Genomic DNA, 19,914 nt, shown 5'->3' on the forward strand with positions numbered 1-19,914 from the left:
CTTGCACTTCATGGAAGCTTTTTTGGTTTTGTTTGTGTTTTAATGGACAGGTAGCGTGGGGTGCAGTATGAGGGAGACAGACCACAGAGACATGTATGAATAACAGCAAAAAGGAAACAGAGAAGCTACTGGAATTTGATCAACAGTAAACAGTGTACTGAGAACACACATTTACAACACATGTATGCTCATCAGTCATCAGGTCTTCACTAAGTATCTAGTACATTTTGACCCAAAGATAAATGCTTGGGGCATGTGGGGGGAGAAATAACTGGTCAAGGTATCCTGAAAAGTCTTTGAGTGAAGTTCTTAGATAATGCCTATTCATTTACCTGCTCCTATATTCATTCATAGTATATTTCTGTGAAACGAGGCAGACATAGAATGAAAAATTGAATTGAATGTGGAATTAGACAATGGGGAAGAGAGATCCAAACTAAATAAGGTCTCGATTCCAATTTCCTATGATGTACAATCTGTTGTCATGGGACAGCAAGACAAAGGGAAATGACTACTGGCATGCGTGTGAGTTTAATGAGGAACATTAGTGGAACATACCTTATCTCTCCTCCCAGTATGGAAAAATCTGTGTAAGAGAAGGAAGTCCTTAAAATAGTATCTTATGACCATCACCCCCACTAAAACAGTGAAATCTGAGGTGGTGAATCTGCTTTTACAAACCAGTTCTGATATATTTCTTGTGGGGGGGGCGGGGGTGAAAAACTCTTAAGAAAGAGAAAAAGGGAAAGGGTTTCTGTAGTTCCTCTGTATATTTTTAGAAAAATGGCATCACTTTGCAGACTTGAATCTAGAGTCTGAGGGTTATAAACCACCTTCCTCAGTGTTTCCACTACATCTTTTCAGCCTGGCAGCTCTTCAGATATACGAGTTTCTACCACTCATTGGTCATTTCTTAACTCGAGTGAACAAAATTGTTGGCTTTTTAAGGAAATTGCCTGTCTGGTGGGTAAAGCGTATCTATTTGTAAGGTGTCAAGAAACAGATAATAAAATAGATCCATTTCTGCTAACACAATAATACTCCTTTAATCTGAGCCAGTGCTATGACTCATCTGCCTGTCTCTTCTTGTGGGATGGAAAGGGAGCTGTCTGCAAACCTTCAGCAGTGGGAGGAGGGAAGGAGATACTTTTCACATGCTAGGACTGCTGCTCTGCTTTGAAAACCCACCAGCTCTAGAACTGCTGTTTTCTCTAGGCTGAAGTGGCCTTTGGTCCTTAGAGGTGAAAGGTTGGCCCTATTTTTAATAATTTGTCTCAAGGTAGACTTTAGTCCCAAGGAAGCTTCTACCCAGAGCTGAGGGGGCCTCCATGGGACTGTAGGTAAGCTGCAGAGCAAGGTCCAAGCTAGCTTGATATCCATCTAACAGAACAAGGTGCTAGAAGACAGCCTTGAAAAAGGAAGCTTTTCCTATTTCTTTCTCACCAGTAAAAATAAGCTTTTATTAGTCCCCCCTCTTATTTAAAAAGTAATGCAGATTACTAGAAAAATTGGAAAATACATGTAAACAAAAAAGAAGAATATAAATTAATTCATAATTTTACTAATTGCAATCACGGTTAACATATCTTTTGAGAAGTTGCCTTCTGTGTGTGTACAGTATTCTGCTTTTGTAAATGGCTTTTTCCTTTTAACAATATGTTGTGAACATCATTTCATCTACTCTTTGATAACATGATTTTTAATAGCTGTACAATATTCTACTGGATGAGTACACCATATGTATTTAAGCAATCCTCTATTGTTGAGCAGTTAGGTTGTTTCCAATTTTCTGCTATAATAGCATCAATCAATATCCTCGTGTCTAAATCTTTGCACACATCATTAATCAATGCCTGTGAACTTTCAGCAGCCTCCTTCGTTTTCCTTGGGTGAGAGAAACAAGAAAGAATATTGCAACTAACAAAATAATTGCTGTATATATCCCAAGACTTTAAGGTTATCAAGAATTTTCATGGGTATAATCTCCACTAGGCAGCGGGTAGGTTATTTGAGTTCATTCTTGCATTTGTCCAGCATCAGTTGAGCCCAGAGGGGATTTCTATAGGTTTAGGAGACGAATGCAAAGTTTCCTTCCACACTTTCTTTGTGGGCAATGTGTCCTCTGCACAGCCCCATCCAAGTCCAGACCCCTTGTAGGAGGCAGAGGGTGGATGAGGCTGGCAACTTTGGCATTCAGCTGTTCTCCTGGGTTCTTAGCTTCTGCTTCCTGAGCTGCCGGCAGGATAGCTTTCTTGGTGGTTAATGCAATTATAGTGACTCAAAAGCACTGATCCAAAGGGAGAGGGAAATTGAGAAGGAGAAAGGGAGAAGAGAAAGAGAGAGAGAGAAGAAAACTCTATGGGCCCAACCTCTGTTGTGCCCTAGCCCAACCCTATGGGGTTATTTATAAGCCCTTTAAATAGCAGCACCAGGATCTTCGGTTCACTAGGAGCCTGCCTGATCACATATGGTGTGTGATCTCACTTGTGGCATTCATTTTGGCTGTGGGATGTGACTCCACTGCTGTATGAGAGCTGTTCTTACAAGCATCTACACAGCTTGTATGTGGGTACCCTAAGTGACTGTTGAGCTCTGCCCAGTGCCTTCCCATCTTCCTGGATCCTTACACAGCTTTGTGGCATAGAAAAGGTCAGTCTTATTCCCACAGGAGAGAAGACGGAATCAAGACCCATGAGGCTTCAGCGGCAACTAGAGTCTTTATGGTTTTCAGGATGATAGGAAAGTACCCAAAGACTGGGTGGGGCAATGTTACCCCAGTTTTCAAAGGGAAGAAAGGAGTTGATTCTGGAAATAACCAATTGGTGACTTTTTTGTTGCTGTCTAGCAAAAGTCTGAAACAAACAGGTTTATAAATGGTTAAAGAAGAGAATGGTGATCACCAGCAGCCAACATGGGTTCCTTACCATGTCCTGCTAAAATAACCATGTTAACTTTCTTTAAACAGAGTCATGAAGTGTATAAATCAAGATAATTTTATTTGACTTGGGATGTATCAAGTATTTGTTGAGTACCCTCTGTGTTTCAGGTGCAAAATGAAGGGAAGTGACTGTCACAGATACCATATGTTGTGATTTAAGTTTTGAGGAGGTCTAACACAGTTTCCTTGCTGCTAGGTGGATCTGGAGTAGGTTGAACAATCCTACCCTGTGAGCTTTGATTCATGGCTTTGAGTTACCTAGGAGGGAGGTATCCAGTGGAGTGACACAGAGCTCTGCCCTTGGCTCTAGTTTATTCTACTTATTATTATTATTTTTTTAAAGATAACAAGAGTAGTGATTTAGAGAAAGAATTTGATGCTTGTGCTTATCAATGGTATAGATTACCATACTAACACAGGTCAGAGAAGACAAAATCATATGGGAAAGACATGTGGGTCTTTGTTGTCCATAAGAGCAACATGAGTTAACAGTGGGATAATAGCTGTATTGCTACAATAAGGGCAGAAATAGTTCTTCTGTATTGGAGCTAGTCTTACAGACACCTGGGGTCTTATGAAAATATGGTGCTACATTTTAAGGAGACATATCAGGAATCTCCCCAAGGTGGGGGCATCAAGATGATGAAAGAGGTTTGGAAACCATTCTGTATGAGAAAGTTTGAATGTCAGGCTGGAGAAGGAAAAAACAAACAAACAAACAAGGCATGACTGGATGGATGTCCTTAAATGTGTAGAGACTTAGATTCTAGGCTGATGTGGGACTAATGGATAAAAGTTATAAGAAGGGAGAATTTGGATCTTGTGCCAGTCCTGGCCTGCCTGTCCTTGCCCTTTCCATCCTCTGTAAGAAAAAGGGGCTGACCCCTACAGGCTGCATTTGCCAGGCCCCTGTACTAGCTGTTTTCTAGCTGGATACAGCCAGTGGGAGGCACTGGCAGAAGATGGGCAGGTCAGAGAAGGAATATTCTCCCCTATCCTCTATCCCTCAATCTTGGCACTTTTGACAATTGCTATATCTCCTCTGTGACTCCAGCTCCTACCAAATGGACCTGCTGGTTCCAGCTTTCACGAGGTGACCCAACCCCTTGGCTCCAGTAACAGCACCTCCTCCCTTTTGTCCTTCAGCCCAGGGTGGCAGTGACTTCCTGATGCTGCTAATGTCTAGGTTACCTCACTATCCTCTGTTTGGCTTCTCAAACCTGTGTAGCCAGTTCCCTGCATTGCATGATCTCCTTTGAAAATATGTAAAATAGTGCGGGGCGCGGTGGCTCACGCCTGTAATCCCAGCGGTTTGGGAGGCCGAGGCAGGCGGATCACCTGAGGTCGAGAGTTCGAGGCCAGCCTGATCAACATGGAGAAACCCTGTCTCTACTAAAAATACAAAATTAGCCCAGCGTGGTGGTGCATGCCTATAATCCCAGCTACTCAGGAGGCTGAGGCAGGAGAATCATTTGAACCCGGGAGGCTGAGGTTGCAGTTAGCTGAGATCCCGCCATTGCCCTCCAGCCTGGGCAACAGGAGCAAAACTCCGTCTCAAAAAAAAAAAAAAAAAAAAAAAAGAAAGAAAATATGTAGGCTGGGCGCGGTGGCTGAAGCCTGTAATCCCAGCACTTTGGGAGGCCGAGGTGGGCGGATCATGAGGTCAGGAGATCGAGACCATCCTGGCTAACACGGTGAAACCCCGTCTCTACTGAAGATACAAAAAATTAGCCGGGCATGATGATGGGCGCCTGTAGTCCCAGCTACTCGGGAGGCTGAGGCAAGAGAATGGCGTGAACCTGGGAGGCGGGGAGCTTGCAGTGAGCTGAGATTGCGCCACTGCTCTCCAGTCTGGGTGACAGAGCAAGACTCTGTCTCAAAAAAAAAAAAAAAAAAAAAAAAAAAGAAAGAAAGAAAAAGAAAAGAAAATAAGTAAAATATTTTCCTAGTTAGACCTCATTGATACAGACATGTACCACTGGTACAGGAATAAGAAAGTGTTTTTTAATGATTACAACTGGATGACCATGGGTAGGGGTATTGTGGGAGGCTGGAGTCCATGACTTTTAGGATTCCTTTGGAAACTGAGACATGGAAAGGAAATGATGTGTCCAAGTCCTGGGAGTGGCAGAGCTGAGACTAGAACTCAAGGCTCCTATTCCCCAGACAGGCATGCTTTCATCTGATGCTGACTCTCCTCCTGCACATGTCTTTAAAAGTATCCTCTCGTGGTTTATGTTAATCATCCTTCTGATCTATGGAAGGGAAAATTGAGTCTCCTAAATTTGTTTTTTTCTTTTAATTCTCTCATGTTTATGTGACAACCCAGTTCAATAACACTTACTCACTAATTATTTTACAGAACAAATATCGCTCGCCAAGTGTTGAGTGGAACCTTTTGTTCCTCCCTTCAAAGCATTTTCTACTTAGAAAAGCTAAATACATGTTCCAATCTGGAAGGTTCCATTTATGTAAGTCTCTGATTTCATAACATCTACGCCCAGTCGAGGGCTGTAGAAGGGGAAAGAAATGTTCAAGGTCACCTAGTCTAACCCCATCACTTTAGATATGAAGAAGTAAATCTAGAAAGATGAAGTGGTTTGCCCAGAGTTAAGAACAACTGGGACCAGAACCCATGTCTCTGGCCCTATTTCAGGATTTCCCATCATATTACCATGCTCCTTTATAGCCCTTCTACTCCAGCCCAGGACAGCAGTGACTTCCTGCTACTTCCTTTACTACATCCAGTTTTCATTTGGTTTCCACCCTCACTTCCCAAATCTCTCTCCCCATTACTGATCTTTCCTCTCCTTTTACCTCCTGTACACCAGTGTTCTACTAGACCATATACATCTGGAATGGAATTAACAAAAGCAGGACTTGACCAATGCCTCTTTTCAATTTCTTCATCTCATCAAAGACTCTCTCCCCTCTCCTTGCCTCCTCTTCCCTCCGCTTCCCTCCATCTCCCTCCCTTTCCCTTCCCTTTTCTTCTTCTCTGGGTTTTCAAACTTTCCATTCCTCTCTTCTATCTATCCAACATTTTCTTTCCCGCCAAGTCTTCTCTTGGCATTGTCCTTAAATGGATCCCTCCCTTCAGTGTTCAAAGCAACCTGCCTGGTTGAAGCTATCAACACTTCTAAAAGAGGAATCTTCCATGCCTGGTTGCCATAAGCCTTTGCTCATTCTCTGAGGAGGCATAAGTTAATGTTATCCCTTAGTAAGACACCTGGGCCTCTCTCCATTACTTCTCTGGCCTCTTGACTGTGGCTGTGGGCATCTTAACAGCTCAAACACTATTGCAGAGAAGGGAATTCCTTCCATGGCCAAGGATATCAAATTTATTTTATTTCAAATCATTAACAGACATCATCCCATGAGAGTTTCCAATGTTTTAACAACTTTCTCTTTTGACTGTCACTATCAATCTTAGCTAGTTTTTAGATCTCGCCAAATTTGTGTTATCTAGACATTCATGAGTGGTTAGATTTATTGAAGCTCTTTCAGGATAACATTACAGCATAAAGTTTGAGTCACAGTGACCTCATTCAAGTGGACTGGTTCTCCTCTGAAACAGACATGTTGACACCATATTTCCAGTTAGTTGTACTGTGAACTGTGGTCTTCTGTCCTTCCAAACTCCGTGTTGCTGTCTTCTAATGTGTATTTTGTCTCAGTCACATAGTTGTCAAAAACCCAGGAACTTGGTTCATCCTCCACATTCCTGTAACTCATACTTTAACTTCTCTTGATGAAATTCGTAAGTCCAAGGATCAAATATTTGGGTTCTGTCCCAGGAAACAAGCAGGTGGTACATGTGCCTACTTCCTTAGTATAGGTGATATTGCTGCAAGAGTTAAGAGGAATGAGGAGTTACTGGCAGGAAAGAGGAGAGCCTCTGAAACCAGGAATCACTTCCCAGCATGCTCTCCTCTGCTAGTATAGAGTGGAGGGTGAGGTCAGTGCAATCATTCTCACCTCAATCACATCTTTCCAACAATCACATCTCCATTGTACTGAAGGTGCCAACAGCCTCCCAGTTCCCCAGGCTCATAGTCTCCAAATTAGTGCCCTTATTTCTGTCTTCTTTGCTTCCATGCTGCCATCCAAAGTCCTATCAACATCTGATGCTGTTTCTACCATGAGTCTCTTGATTTTACCCTTTCCTTTCCATCTCCACGGGCTCCCTCCTCCCAGCTCTTTCCTGTGTCTTGATTGCTGCAACAGCACTCTCTTGGCTGTCTCCCCTTATCCAGCCTTGCCCAAATCCAGCTACACCCAAGCCAGAGTTCGAGCTTTCTCAGCCATCCTAAAGCTGGCCTCTTTACTATCCTGCTATGCTCCCCACTCACAGGAGAGTCCTGAATATACACCAAAACAAAGAACTACCCGGAGTCCACGCAGCAAGGAGTTTGTCATACCCAGCCATGTCCTGCATCTGCGCCACGTCAGTCTGTTTCTGCTCTCTGCCCTGCTCCTGCGTGTCTTTCCTCTGGCTCTCTGTCTGCTGCGGCCTCGTCCCTGGTGAGTGCACTCCTGGCCCCTCCTTCCCCCAGCTTAAGGCTGTCTCCTCCCTGCCAGTGGATGCTTTGCTGCGATGGCTGGAGGTTTTGGCTCTCTGACCTGGCCTTGGGCCCTTCTCTCTGAATTATCCTCATGGGACCTTCTGGCCAGCGTGCCCTTGTGTTCGTGGAACCCACATCCTCTTAGCTTTGCCTCTATGTGAATCAATGTTGAGTAATTTCTGCTGTGTTGGAGTGAAGACACCTGGATTTTTGTTCTGGCTGTTCATGAATTTGATGTGGGGCACTAAATAAGAGATGGGCTGCCTGTGCTGGCCCTCTTCAGATGCCAGCTCTGTGCATCCTCAGCTCGCCACCTTGCATGCTTTGCACATGCCTCCCCGCCCCTATACTCCCTTCTCTGCCAGTTCCTGAGCCAGTGCTGACCAAGTCCCTTTCCCCTCTGAAGATGAAAAGAAAAGGGGATGAGTCTTGTTTGTAACGTGGCATCCCTTGTGCCTTGGGTCCCTGCATATCCATTGACCCACAGTCTCTCCTTTGGCTCTGCCTCACAGAGTGTGGAAACCAGTGTGCTTGGGTTTTGCCGTGGTTTCCCCATTTGGACTCAGGTGTCCTTCTTGGGACAGTAGCCCTAACTTGCACACTGACTCTTTAGGAGGTCTGGTCATTTCCCATTACTTGAGGTAACACTAGCAAGTCAGTTTTCATCTCTAGGGAGTTTACCTAACACTACCTGCCATTTAGTGGACTCTTACTTTGCTTCAAAAATTAATTAGATCGGACTTTCTGAATGACCAAAAAAATTTTTTTAACTACCAGTTGCATTATAGCACCTTCAAAAAATATGATCAAGAACCAGGAAGAAATCAGAAAGTAAAGACCCCTAAGCTATCAGAAAAGGTATCTTTTACTCAGGAGAGAGTCCTGCGGGCTCTCACTCATAGTCTAGTTTTCTTTCTTTACCCCAAAATTCTATCAGGTATGGGAACAGGAGGGCAGGGTAGAGAGGTGCTCCTGTCCACACCCACTTTACCTCTTACTCACTCGATGACTTCCTACTGCAAACAGCTGAAGGCTTTTGATAGTTCCTGGGAGTTAAGGGGAGTGGTTCTTAGAGAATGATGGGCAAGATTTGGAGATGAAATCTAGGTTCCTGCCCCTTGTGTGGGACACTTCTGCACAGTCTTATAGAAGTTCCGGCAGAACTGAAGCCCAGCTGTCCACAGGGGTTAAGTAAATAACCTCTCAGGAATGCACCTGGATGGGCTTCCTGGTACTTCCTGGGATCGCCTCCCAAACAACTAGCTCTCAAGTCCTTAACTCAGGATCAGCTTCTGGAGAAACTTATCCTAAGGCATGCTGCAAGAACGAAAAGCCAAGAAATGTTGGAAAGAGAAAATAGCAGAACTCTGAAAAAATGCACACGACAACGAAAGTATTTTGGGGTCCTGGAGCCCTTTAACAAGGACCATTGGGACACAAGGATATGTGGCATACTTTCTCTACACACTGAGGGCTGGAGTGTTGTGATCTGGGTGGAATGTATTCTTTTTAAGAGGCCTCAGGAATAAGTACGATATTTGAGAAAAGATTCTACATGAAAAGTGAACATAGGTTTTGATACTTAAAGGAATGATTTGTTGGCTATCTAGAATCTTGAGTTTCCAAATGCCCCTTTCCCTGATGACCAGGATTTATTGGATTTTTAGTTGAATAAAATTCGTTGCCCTTAAGCCTCAAAGCTCCCAGTTCTAGCAGTTTGGTGCTTTAAGATTCATTTTCTTTATGTTTTTCAGTCTTTGATGTTGTCCCTTCTCATCTCCTGTTGCATAATGGAATTAGTTTTTGTTTTGTTTTTTTAAATCTGCCTTCCCACAGAAGCCCCCTTTCCTTCTTGGTCATTTCAGTGTCCTTTCTTGAGCACCATTATCTCATTCCTGGGGTAAGGGGATCAGCTCTGCATTCAATATTCCAAAGGCTAGTGCAGTGCACTGAAATTTATACTTCTGCTTTGTTTCCAATCCAAATTGATTATTTTTTTTTTCAGTTTTCATCCAGATGTTTGATATCATGTAAACACAGCTTGAAAGTGTTCCTGAACTGCTTACAGATGTATGCCAGTGACACCCTTTCCAAATTATATATAATGATTCTCTGGGTCTATTTATATCCATGTCATAGTCTCTGGCTTGAATTTTAGCTATAAGACTAAGTTGACAGAAAGTGAAAAATTCATGTGTATGGGTAGATTGTCCACTTGATTAAAGACTCCAGATATTTGGAAATATTCGGGGATTGATGCCATTTTCCACTGAATGCTGACATGTCTGTAACCATGGTGTTATGTCTGGATGTTTGTGTCCATTCCAAACTCACATGTAGAGGCCTAGCTTCTATGTGATAGTATTTGAAGACCAGGCCTTTGGGAGGTAATTAGGGTTAGATGAAGTCACAAGGGTGGGACCCTTATAATGGGATTAATACCCTTATAAGAAGAGACACAAGAACTCTCTCACTCTCTTTGCTCACAAGAAAGGTCAGCTGAGTACACAGCCAGAAGGTGCCCATCTGCTACCCAAGGGTAAAGCCTCACCAGAAGGCATCTAAGATCAGCCTCACCTGATCTTAGACTTTCAGGCTCCAGAATGGTGAGAAAATTAGTTTTTGTTGTTTAAGCCACCTAGCCTATGGTATTTTGTGATGGCAGGCTGAGCATGCTAATATATTTGAGGACCCAGATTCTGTTGAGCCATTTAGTTTACAGTCACAGTGACTCTCAAATGTGCTGTATACCTATTTAGACTATTCATCTAGTGTTTGACACCAAAAAGATATCCTTTAAGGACCAAGGGTCTGCTCAATTCTTATCAAAGGCTTTATTGCAAGATATAGTATGTATAGATGATTGCATAGAGGATGTTGTAGAAAATTCTGTTTTCCAAAGATGGTGGCAACCATATCTCCCATCCACATGCTTTTTTATAAGGTGATGACATGCCTTCTACCAAGAAGTGGGGTCTACGTCCCCTTTCTTTGAATCTGGTTGGGCTTGTGACTTGCTTTGCAACCAACCAAATTCAGTGAAAGGGACTTTGGATAACTTCTGAGGCTAGGCCAGAAAAGACTATCCAACTTTTGTCTGGCTCTCTGAGACATTCACATTTGGAGAGCTTAGCTGCTACAGAAGAATTCTGATTACTGTCAACCTCCATGCAGTGAGGCAGCCTGGGTCATGTGGACAAGCCATGTGTGAGTGCCCCTGTCCCAGCCAACAGCCAGCACCAGCCGTCAGCTGTGTAAGTAAAGATGCTTCCAGATTCCAGCTTTCACATTGCCCCTATGTGAACACCAAACATCATGGAACAGAGCAAGCTATTCTTGTTGTTCCCTGTCCACATTACTCTTGCTCAAAATTGTAAGCAAATTAAAATAATAATTTTAAGCTACTAGGTTTTGGGGTAATTTGTTATGCACCTATAGTAACTGGAACAAATGTACATCTCACTGATTCCTTTTGCCAGGAAGATTCCCACCCCTGAATCACACTAGTCCAGTGAAACCTACCTTGCTTAAATCTTGTCTTCAGCTGCTCTCGGGTGTGGTGCCCTGGTTTGTACCAAAAGGCAGGATCAGAGGCAGCTATTCTGTAGAGATACTGTTGAGGACGGAACAGAGTTCACTTAGGCCTTACTGCAAGAAAAACTGCTTTCTTGAAGCAACTGGCATCTTGCAAATACTGTGAATCTTATCATTGCTCAGTTTTCCCTCTTTGCTTTGGCTTCTCTGATGCTTGGGAACAATTTTAGAACCAACTTGTAATAATTAATCTTATCTCGTTGTATCCTGCTATATTTATTTTTGTAGCTCCCTCAAAATACTTCTGGAACAACGTGGGGTAAATGGATTAATGAAGGGAACAAATGTCCCTCAAATCACTGTAATGTTTGAGATTATTATTAGACTGAGCTAGTTCCAACATATAAGTTTATTACAACTAAAAACCAAACATAATCTATACTCTCTAAAACAAAAATGCAAGAATCTAAAAGGGGTAGTCTAAGCCAGATGTTAAAAGAAATAATCATCACTACAAGGCAACACAATATCATGTAGTAAGCAAAATAATGAGATCCTTAGACAGGAAAAATAATATTTCTTGAGCACACACTGACTCCCAGGTACAGATTTTCTAGGTCATTTAGGTACACAATTTTATTTAATCCTGATAAAACAGCTCCATGGGCTTGCAGCTATCTTATTTTGCTGAAGGCATAGATCAGATCCTGTTCATGTGAACACCATGCAGATGTGATTTCGTGGAGAGGGGGTTTCGTTGTAATTAGTCATGGCCCAGAAGAAATTCAGTGCCCTGGCAGGGAAGGTGGAGTCACAAGAAGGAATATTGACATTCCTGCAAGGGACAGCCTCTTACACAACCATTACTTTCTGAGCTCATGCTTTCAGAACAGGATGTTTCATTTTCTTTCTCCTCTTCCACATTATCACCACTGTGCCCCGACCTCCTCTGGAAAATAACACTGCTTCTTCAACGAGGCTCCCTGGAAACATCTCAGATGTCGGCTAGACTGTGAGTGAGGCTTCTGTCATTCCCAACTCTGAGAGCCTGCTTGTTTCTGGGCACTGACACAGAGAGGCATGCCATTTCTCCCCACATATGGACGGGAACTGGGAAATGTGTTCTTGGTACCAAAATAATTCCTGTCAATGGATTCAGTCATCAGCAGATCAGGCAAGCATCATGACCATGGGCTTCTGGGTGGGGCTTGGACATTCTTGCATTTTGTGTCATGAATTGTTCACTGTAATGATACCCTGCTTGCTGCCTTCTTAGTGAGGCAGTGATTTTAAGCACCAGAAAGGAGAAACCCTGACCTGTGGGCAAGAACTCCATCCAAGACCTAACCACAAGCTGCTGTTTATCTGGGTAATACTGCTGAAACTATGACTTAAATTCTCAAATTTCTCTAATGGCTTGTCTGTGTAAATGATCTTTTGGTTACTACTGGAGTTATGAGTAGGTATGAAGTGACTCAAGGGGTGATTTGGGGGAGCCAAACAGCTGGACACCCTCTCCCTGCTGGCCATGGTGCCTGAAGTTCTGTCATCAGTGGTTGACACCACTGAATCAAAAGGAATTTTTCAGTGTCCAAGAGTTCCCTAATAAAAATTTTCCTGGATTGATACTTGAAGCAGGTAGATGGGAGTCAAGGTAGGCTACTGCCCTCTGTAAACTCAGCCCTCTCCTCCCCAATTCCCAACCCACTAGCAACTAGTACCTGTGACCTTCATAAGGTCCTGGTTTTGTCCTGGCCAGTTCTGTACCAGTTCAGGATGTTAGTGTCCTTCACATGCCAGCAGATGGGGTTCAGCAGTTCACTCACTCATTATTAAGTCAGCAAATAGTTATTGGGCAGGTCCATCTCAGGGATCAGGCATTTTGGCCAGACTCTGGGCATACTGGAGTGAACAAAGTCCCTGCCTTCATGGAGCACACATTATAGTGTAGGAAGTAGAGAACAACAAGTTCACTGGTAATATACATTGGTGATATGGTGGCAAGTACTGTGGAGACAATGAGGTGGGGCTGGAGAGTGAAAGGGATGGGGGAAGATGTGAATGATATTGTATATGGCAGACAGAGAGGTTCTCTTGGCTGAGGTGACAATTGGGCAGAGAGCTATAAGCAGTGAGTGAGCTATTGAGACCAGCATGCCAGGACAGGGAGTGGCTGGGGCAGAGCACCTGAGTGGGAGCCTGCTTGATGGGGCTGAGGAACAGCAGGAGGCCCGGGTGGCTGGGTGGAGGCATGGAAAGGGTGGTAGTGAGGAAGTCAGAGAGGTGGGGTGACAGGAGCAGTTACTCCCGATTCCCCAGTTTGAGTGCCTAGAAGGCGTGGAGTAAGCCCTGGTAGAGCACTCACTCAGGAGCTCCATCCTGAGCCCTGGTGACCTGGATGAGGCCGTAGAAACTGCCTGTCGACTCTCTTGGGGCTATAACCCCATCCTTCTCTTCTGTATCAGCAAATATCATCCTGGCTACAGGGTGCTTTCCAGGGCCCTCCCTGGGATGACCTCTATAGCCTTTGATTGGCCCCTTCCCACCTCCCCTGCACAAGCAGTGGGGGCAGACATCTTGCAGGTGGCTCCCCTTCGCCCCAGCCCTATTCTGTCCCAGCTTCTGTGCTACCCCCTAAACATCCCCCACAACCATCCTCCCATCCCTTTACTGAGCTTGGACCTGTTTGCGTGAAATTATCAAGAGCTGTGAGAGCAGTTGTGGGCAAACAACTTCCACCTAGCAAGTGTGGCCAGGGCCCGCCCTGGGTAACCCTCTCCCGCTCTGGGGAAATGTACTGAGTGCTTGCTATGTGCCAGGAACTGTGCCTTTCATATGTCAAGATTTCATTTAATCTACCCCACTTCTCAATGAGGTAATACTACTAAGTTTTAGCCCAATTTTACAGATGAGGAAATGGCTAAGTAATTTGGCCAAGGTCACGCAGCTGGTAAGTGGTGAAGTTTTGGTTGAAACCTAAACCTGTCTTCCCCAGAGTCCTTCTTATTGAATGTGTGCAGGAAGAGGTTCTGAATGAAGAATGATAACAGGGACAGTTCTATTGCTCTAGGCATCAAGGAGCTGATCTATGCATCCTGCTCACATTGTTCGCCCACCAGGAATGAAGATCCTGGAAACTCTCCCGTCATCCTCTACCAGTGACAGCTCTACTATTCCAGCAACAAAAACGGCTCTACTTATCTGGCCTGGAGTTCCCTGATTCCAAAAAGAAAAAATCCTGCATTTGTAGTATTTCCCCTGATGTATAAATATTCTTTTTCCTCTTACATCCAACTTTTATTGAATGCCTGGTGGGTAGCAAGGGCTGTGAACAAAAAGCCAGTTACAGCCTGGCCCCTGCCATCATGGGGCACCCAGAGCAGAGGACCAAGAGACCTCTCGAGGCGGCTACCCCATGACCCTGTTTTCCTGATAGAAAAACCACACTGCTGTCTTCCCCCACAATTCCCCTCAGATCTTCAGGTTCTCACTGAGCAACTATTACCTGTCAGGTATGGTCATAGGCCTGCTGAGGACACAGTGAAAAATGAGACCCTTCCAGTCTTAAGGAGTTAATAGCTGGATTTTGGGGGACAGGAGGCAATGCAGAGCAGGTGCAAGATAAATACCCCAAACCCTCTGCCGGCAGGCAGAATATAAGGCCTCTTGTTGCTGAGCTATGTTTTTAAAAACAAAACAAAAAGTAAATAAAGACAATGCCATTTCAACAGGATGAACCTGAAATGAAAATGGAAAAATATTTTAAAATTTTCATGACATTCAAACTGAAAATTATTTTGAATTAAACTGGTATTTTGAAAAAGTTCCACATTTATCTCATGTGGCTTTTTGAGAGCTTTCTAGTAGATTAGGAAGCTCCTGTGCAACTGGTTAGTTCAGTTTTCACTCAACCTCCAGGTGTAGAACTCATAGGGAAAATCAACCCTGTTACCAGGAGGAATTACAAAAACATAGATTTGAAGGCAACTTTCTTTGGCTCAGAAAGTATCATTTGTTTTCTGTTGTGGTTTCATTTGGGTCTCCTCATTCCTCAGGGAGAGCCAGGAGAAGGCCCAATGTCCCCAGAGCTGTGAGCTACTGGGCACTGTTGGGAGATCATTTGGCACTCTGAAGTGCCAAATGTCCTCTCTGCCACCAGGCGTGTTCCTCATAATCTGCTACAGTGCCTAAAATTCTACCATGAGAGGTTTGTTGACTTATTTGACAATGTTTTCATCACACTACCTCTGGAGACATCATCTCCAAGCAGCAAAACTTTTTTTGCAGGGGGATGATGGTAATGCAATGGAGCTCTTTCTGCAAATGAACTCTTGTACCAAAGGCCCTGGCATACGTAATTCAGATGCGAATTAGGGATCTCCCTCTCCTTCATTGTAGGTGAGATTCTCTAGACATCTCTCTCTCCCCAGCTCTACCTACTTCCACAGGCTGATGAAGCCCTGGGGTGTGACAATCTTGTGGTCCCCTCAGCTTCTGGCTTCTGCATCCCATTTTCTTTCTTTCTTTTCTTTTCTGCGTCCCATCTTTCTTTCTTTCTTTTTTTTTTTTTGAGATGGAGACTCACCCTGTCACCCCGGCTGGAGTGCAATGGCATGATCTCAGCTCACTGCAACCTTCACCTCCTGGGTACAAGAGATTCTCCCATGTTCAAGAGATTCTCCCACCTCAGTCTCCTGGGATTACAGGCATGCACCACCACACCTGGCTAATTTTTTGTATCTTTAGTAGAGATGGGATTTCACCATGTTGGCCAGGCTGGTCTCGAAATCCTGACCTCGTGATCCGCCCGCCTTGGCCTCCCAAAGTGCTGGGATTACAGGCGTGAGCCACCGTGCCCAGCCCCCATTTTCTTATACATCCCCCTGATGCAGAGCTCAGGCACACTACAGTTTCCATGGGCACACATTGTGGTGAGTGTTTTGAGAGTTTTATGGAGATCCCTGAAGATTTCAGGGCTATCTCAGGAAAGTTAATTCTGTTGCCAGGCTCATCCTTTTGTCCTTTGACTTCTCACACCCAGATTCTCTTGGAGCTCCAAATTTCTCTCTCTGCACTTGGACTACCTAACTCCACCTGGCCCCAGTGAATCCCTCTTCCCCCCCAAGAAACACACTCCCTCTCCAACATCCACTCGCTGCTCAAGCCTGGGACCGGTCATCCTTCCTTCCTTCTCTCTCTCTCTCTGTGTCTCGTGTCCAAATACCAAGTCATATCTACCCTAAATACCTCTATTTCTTCAAGCTGGATACCAAATTTCAACATGGGAGTGCTCAAAGAATATCTGCTGCTGGGAGGGGTACAGGGCCGGGGGCTCATTTCCTAGCTGTAGGAGCATAGCTGAACACTGCTTTGAATTTAACTTTCTGTTTATTGAGGTGACTTTTGGAGGTGCTTTGATAGAGATTATGGGAAGTGGTTAAAGACCCCTAACCTCTCTGCCACCACTGTTGCTTCTCTCAGTCCCTGCCACCACCATACCCGCTGAGGGAGGCAGGGCAACTGCACAGCCTCCCACCCAGAGTCCCTGCCTTCCTGCTTCTTCTGACCCATTCTCCACACAGCCTCCAGGACTGGCTTTCTGCAAGTTGAATCCAATCCTGCTGTTTCTCAGCTTCAGTGGTCCTTGTGGCCCTTCAGCTAAAAACCCAAATCCATTACACGACCTGCAGGGCCCACCAGTCTGGGCCCACCTCTCCAGCATCAGTCCAGCCTCCCTCAGATCAGCCACGCCAACCTGTTTTCAGTGCCATGGGTGCCCCTGTGGTGTTTGCACAAACTGTTACCTCTGCCTGTAACACTCTACACGCCCCATTACCTGGTGAAACCCTTTGGATCTCTGCTTACCCGCCCAGCTAGACATCACTCCCTCTGGGATATATTCCTGATGCCCTAGGCTACCCCATAGGGTGCTGGCATGGAAAATTTTTGCTGAAGATAATACTACTACTACTACTACTACTACTACTACTAATAGTCCCTAAGTCGAGGGCTTCTCTTGCTGACTGTATTTTCAGCCCTGCTTTCCAGACAAGCCATTTTGCCCAAATTTCTATCCCAAGTCTCTGACACAAGCCTAGCAGATCATAGGTGCCCAGTAATTATGTGCTGAATAAGTGAGTGAATGAATGAATGAACAGGGTGCCAAAGGGATGTTTCCATGTGAAAACAGATCTCACGATGTTTCATCTGGAAAAGGGACAACACGCAGGGGCAGGGAGGCTGTGCATGATCACTACCTGAGGTTGCTATGAGAGATGCTGGAGGATTAGAAATGAGGTGCACAAAGCCTGGAACCCAGTAAGCTTTCATGGAAGAACACTTCCCCACCCCCATACCCATCTCCTCATTCCTTCTCCCACTACCCTCCCTGAGTGCGTTGAATGAGGGACAGGAAACACAGAGGTCAGAAAAGCAGGTTTCTGGCCCTGAAAGAAGTTTTGAACAGACCGTTCTGGAAATGAAACAGGATCCTTGTGATGGTGACATCCCTGCCCTGCATCATATGATGTTGAAATAGGGGTGCCACATGCCAGAAGAGGTGGGCAAGGGAAAAGACCAGATGGCCCTTAGGTTTCCTCCTCTCTCCAAGAAGATGATTCAATTATGTCATCTTTTCATAAAAATCTTCTTTTGTTGCCTTGATTTAAAATAGGTGTAGGGATGCTGCAAATTTAAATATGAGAGAAATCTCAGGAAAATTACGTTACTAGGAAACCAAAAAGGTTTGGCATTCTTTCAAGAGGAATTTCTATTCTGTCACCATATATTGTTCCTGAGGTCCTGCCAAACCGAATTCTTTATATGCGGCAAAGTCTTCTTTGGGCAGGATTCCCTCCAAAAATGGCCAAGGCTCACATCTCTGAGCACCAAAAGCTACTTGTTGGTTATGGCCTTTCTTGCCCTTTTAGGAATTAAAGCCTAAAGTAGGGTTTTAAAGTAAGCTTCCTATTCCAAGCAAGAGTGTGGATTTATTCTGGACATTTGGGCTCTGTCAATAAAACATATAAAATTTCTCCACCTTGGCACTATGGCATTTTGGGGCAGGTGGTTCTTTGTTGTTGGGAGCTGCCCTTTGCATTGTATGATGTTGTGGCAGCATGTTTGGCCTCTACCAACTAGATACCAGTAGTACCTCCCCATTTGTGACAACCCAAAATGTCTCCATATATTGCCAAATGTCCCCTGGGGAAGCAAAATCAACCCTGATTGGGAGCCACTGGTCTAAATAAAAAGAATGGAAGTAAGTTGTGTAGATGTTCAGTTAGTCTAGGTAACTAACCAAATCGCACCTGGAACCCAGCTTTTCTGACCTCATAACTTGGGCCTAGGAAGTAGGACCTTGATGTGATTAAGATCAAGGACCCAAAGTCAAATGACCTACATGCATATCCTGGGCTTACTATCTCAAATTCTCAATCTTTGTGAGCTTTAGCTTCTTCATCTGTGAGATGGGCCGATAATTGTACTTATCCTACTGGGTGGTCAAGAGAATTAAATGAGATACTGTTTGCAAAGACTTATCACATCACCTTAGTAAGGCTACAAGTCTTGTGACCTATTATTGTTTGTGACAAAAACTCTGCAGGCCAAAAAAGATAATCTATTCTTTGACAAATAACTTAAATACCTGCATGCATTCCGTATTGGACAGCATAGGCTAACTGCTATAACAAACAATCCTGATGTTTAAGCGGCTGAACACAATAAAAGTTTATTTTTCACCCACCCACTAGTCCATCACAGGTGTTTCTCATAGGGCTGCTCTCTGGGAGGCTCAGTCCCAAAAAGTGAGTCAGGAGCCCAGGCTCCTTCCATTTTGTGGCCCTGTCTCCTTTAGGATCTTTCCTAAAGCATGAATGTTCTGTGCAAATGGAAAGAATTCTGAAGTCAAATAAATTTGAGAAATAATACACTAATGAACTCTTTCTTGGAAATTCAAAGTGCCATTAGCATATGAAGGACTCTGATAAGTTCTGCAGTAAAGAAACCTGTTGGGCTTTGTTTAACCCAGTGTTTATTAAGAAGTTAAACTTCTGGGCCAGATGCGGTGGCTCGCGCCTGTAATCTCAACACTTTGGGAGGTCGAGGGGGGTGGATCATTTGAGGTCAGGAGTTCAAGACTAACTTGCCCAACATGGTGAGACCCTGTCTCTACTAAAAATACAAAAATTAGCTGGGCATGGTGGCGTGCACCTGTAATCCCAGCTACTCAGGAGGTTGAGATAGGACAATCGTTTGAAACTGGGAGGTGGAGGTTGCAGTGAACTGAGATTGCGCCACCGCTCCCTCAAGCCTGGGCAACAGAGTGAGACTCCATCTCAAAAAAAAAAAAAAAAAAAGTTAAACTTCTGTGGGTATTGACTTCCCCTGCTATTTAAAAATGCTGTCCTATCGGCTATTAACATCTCCATGGGACAAGCACCCTGTGGGAAATCTGCATGTTGGTTTTGAGCAGAGGAATGACACGGTCAGACCTGTGTTTCAGGAAGGGAATTTCAGAGACAACTTTAAAGTAGCTTGTAAAGACAAGTAATTGGACTCAAAAGGTGGCTTCTGTCACAATCTAAGCAAGTGATGGCCTGAACCAGGGTACTGGCAGTGGGCTGGGGGAAGAGGCACTAGACTGTAAATACATAAAATTTTTATTTATCAATTAAACCTTAATAAAGTTGGAGAAAGAAGAGTCATTTCAGTGGTAGAATCACTTGGACTTAGCAGTTCAGTGGCTGAAGAAATGGAAATGCCAGTGTTTTCTATCCTGTATGACAGAAAAGGCTGGATACTAAAAGTTGAAAGCAGAACCTTGGAGGCTTGCAGGGAAGTCTCTGACATAGGGGAGATCATCCAGGGAGAGGG

The 19,914-nt window shown here is 44.3% G+C and overlaps 1 protein-coding gene and 1 long non-coding RNA gene across 2 annotated transcripts in view; both read right to left on the bottom strand.

Moving 5' to 3' along the window:
* Positions 1-8,059, bottom strand: part of TNFAIP8L3 (TNF alpha induced protein 8 like 3) — a 48,255-nt gene extending 40,196 nt beyond the window's left edge. The window contains exon 1 of the mRNA XM_054451048.2: positions 7,888-8,059. Coding sequence (XP_054307023.1) covers positions 7,888-8,059 — 172 coding nt within the window. The remainder of the gene's footprint in view (positions 1-7,887) is intronic.
* On the bottom strand, positions 6,269-7,529 carry LOC134738201 (uncharacterized). Its single transcript, XR_010123818.1, has 2 exons — positions 7,360-7,529; positions 6,269-6,785 (listed from the first exon to the last, which is right to left on the bottom strand). It is a non-coding gene; the product is annotated as an uncharacterized LOC134738201 (long non-coding RNA).
* Positions 8,060-19,914: the final 11,855 nt, after the last annotated feature.

The sequence above is a fragment of the Pongo pygmaeus genome, chromosome 16 (assembly GCF_028885625.2).
Source record: "Pongo pygmaeus isolate AG05252 chromosome 16, NHGRI_mPonPyg2-v2.0_pri, whole genome shotgun sequence".
NCBI classification, from domain to species: Eukaryota; Metazoa; Chordata; class Mammalia; order Primates; family Hominidae; genus Pongo; species Pongo pygmaeus.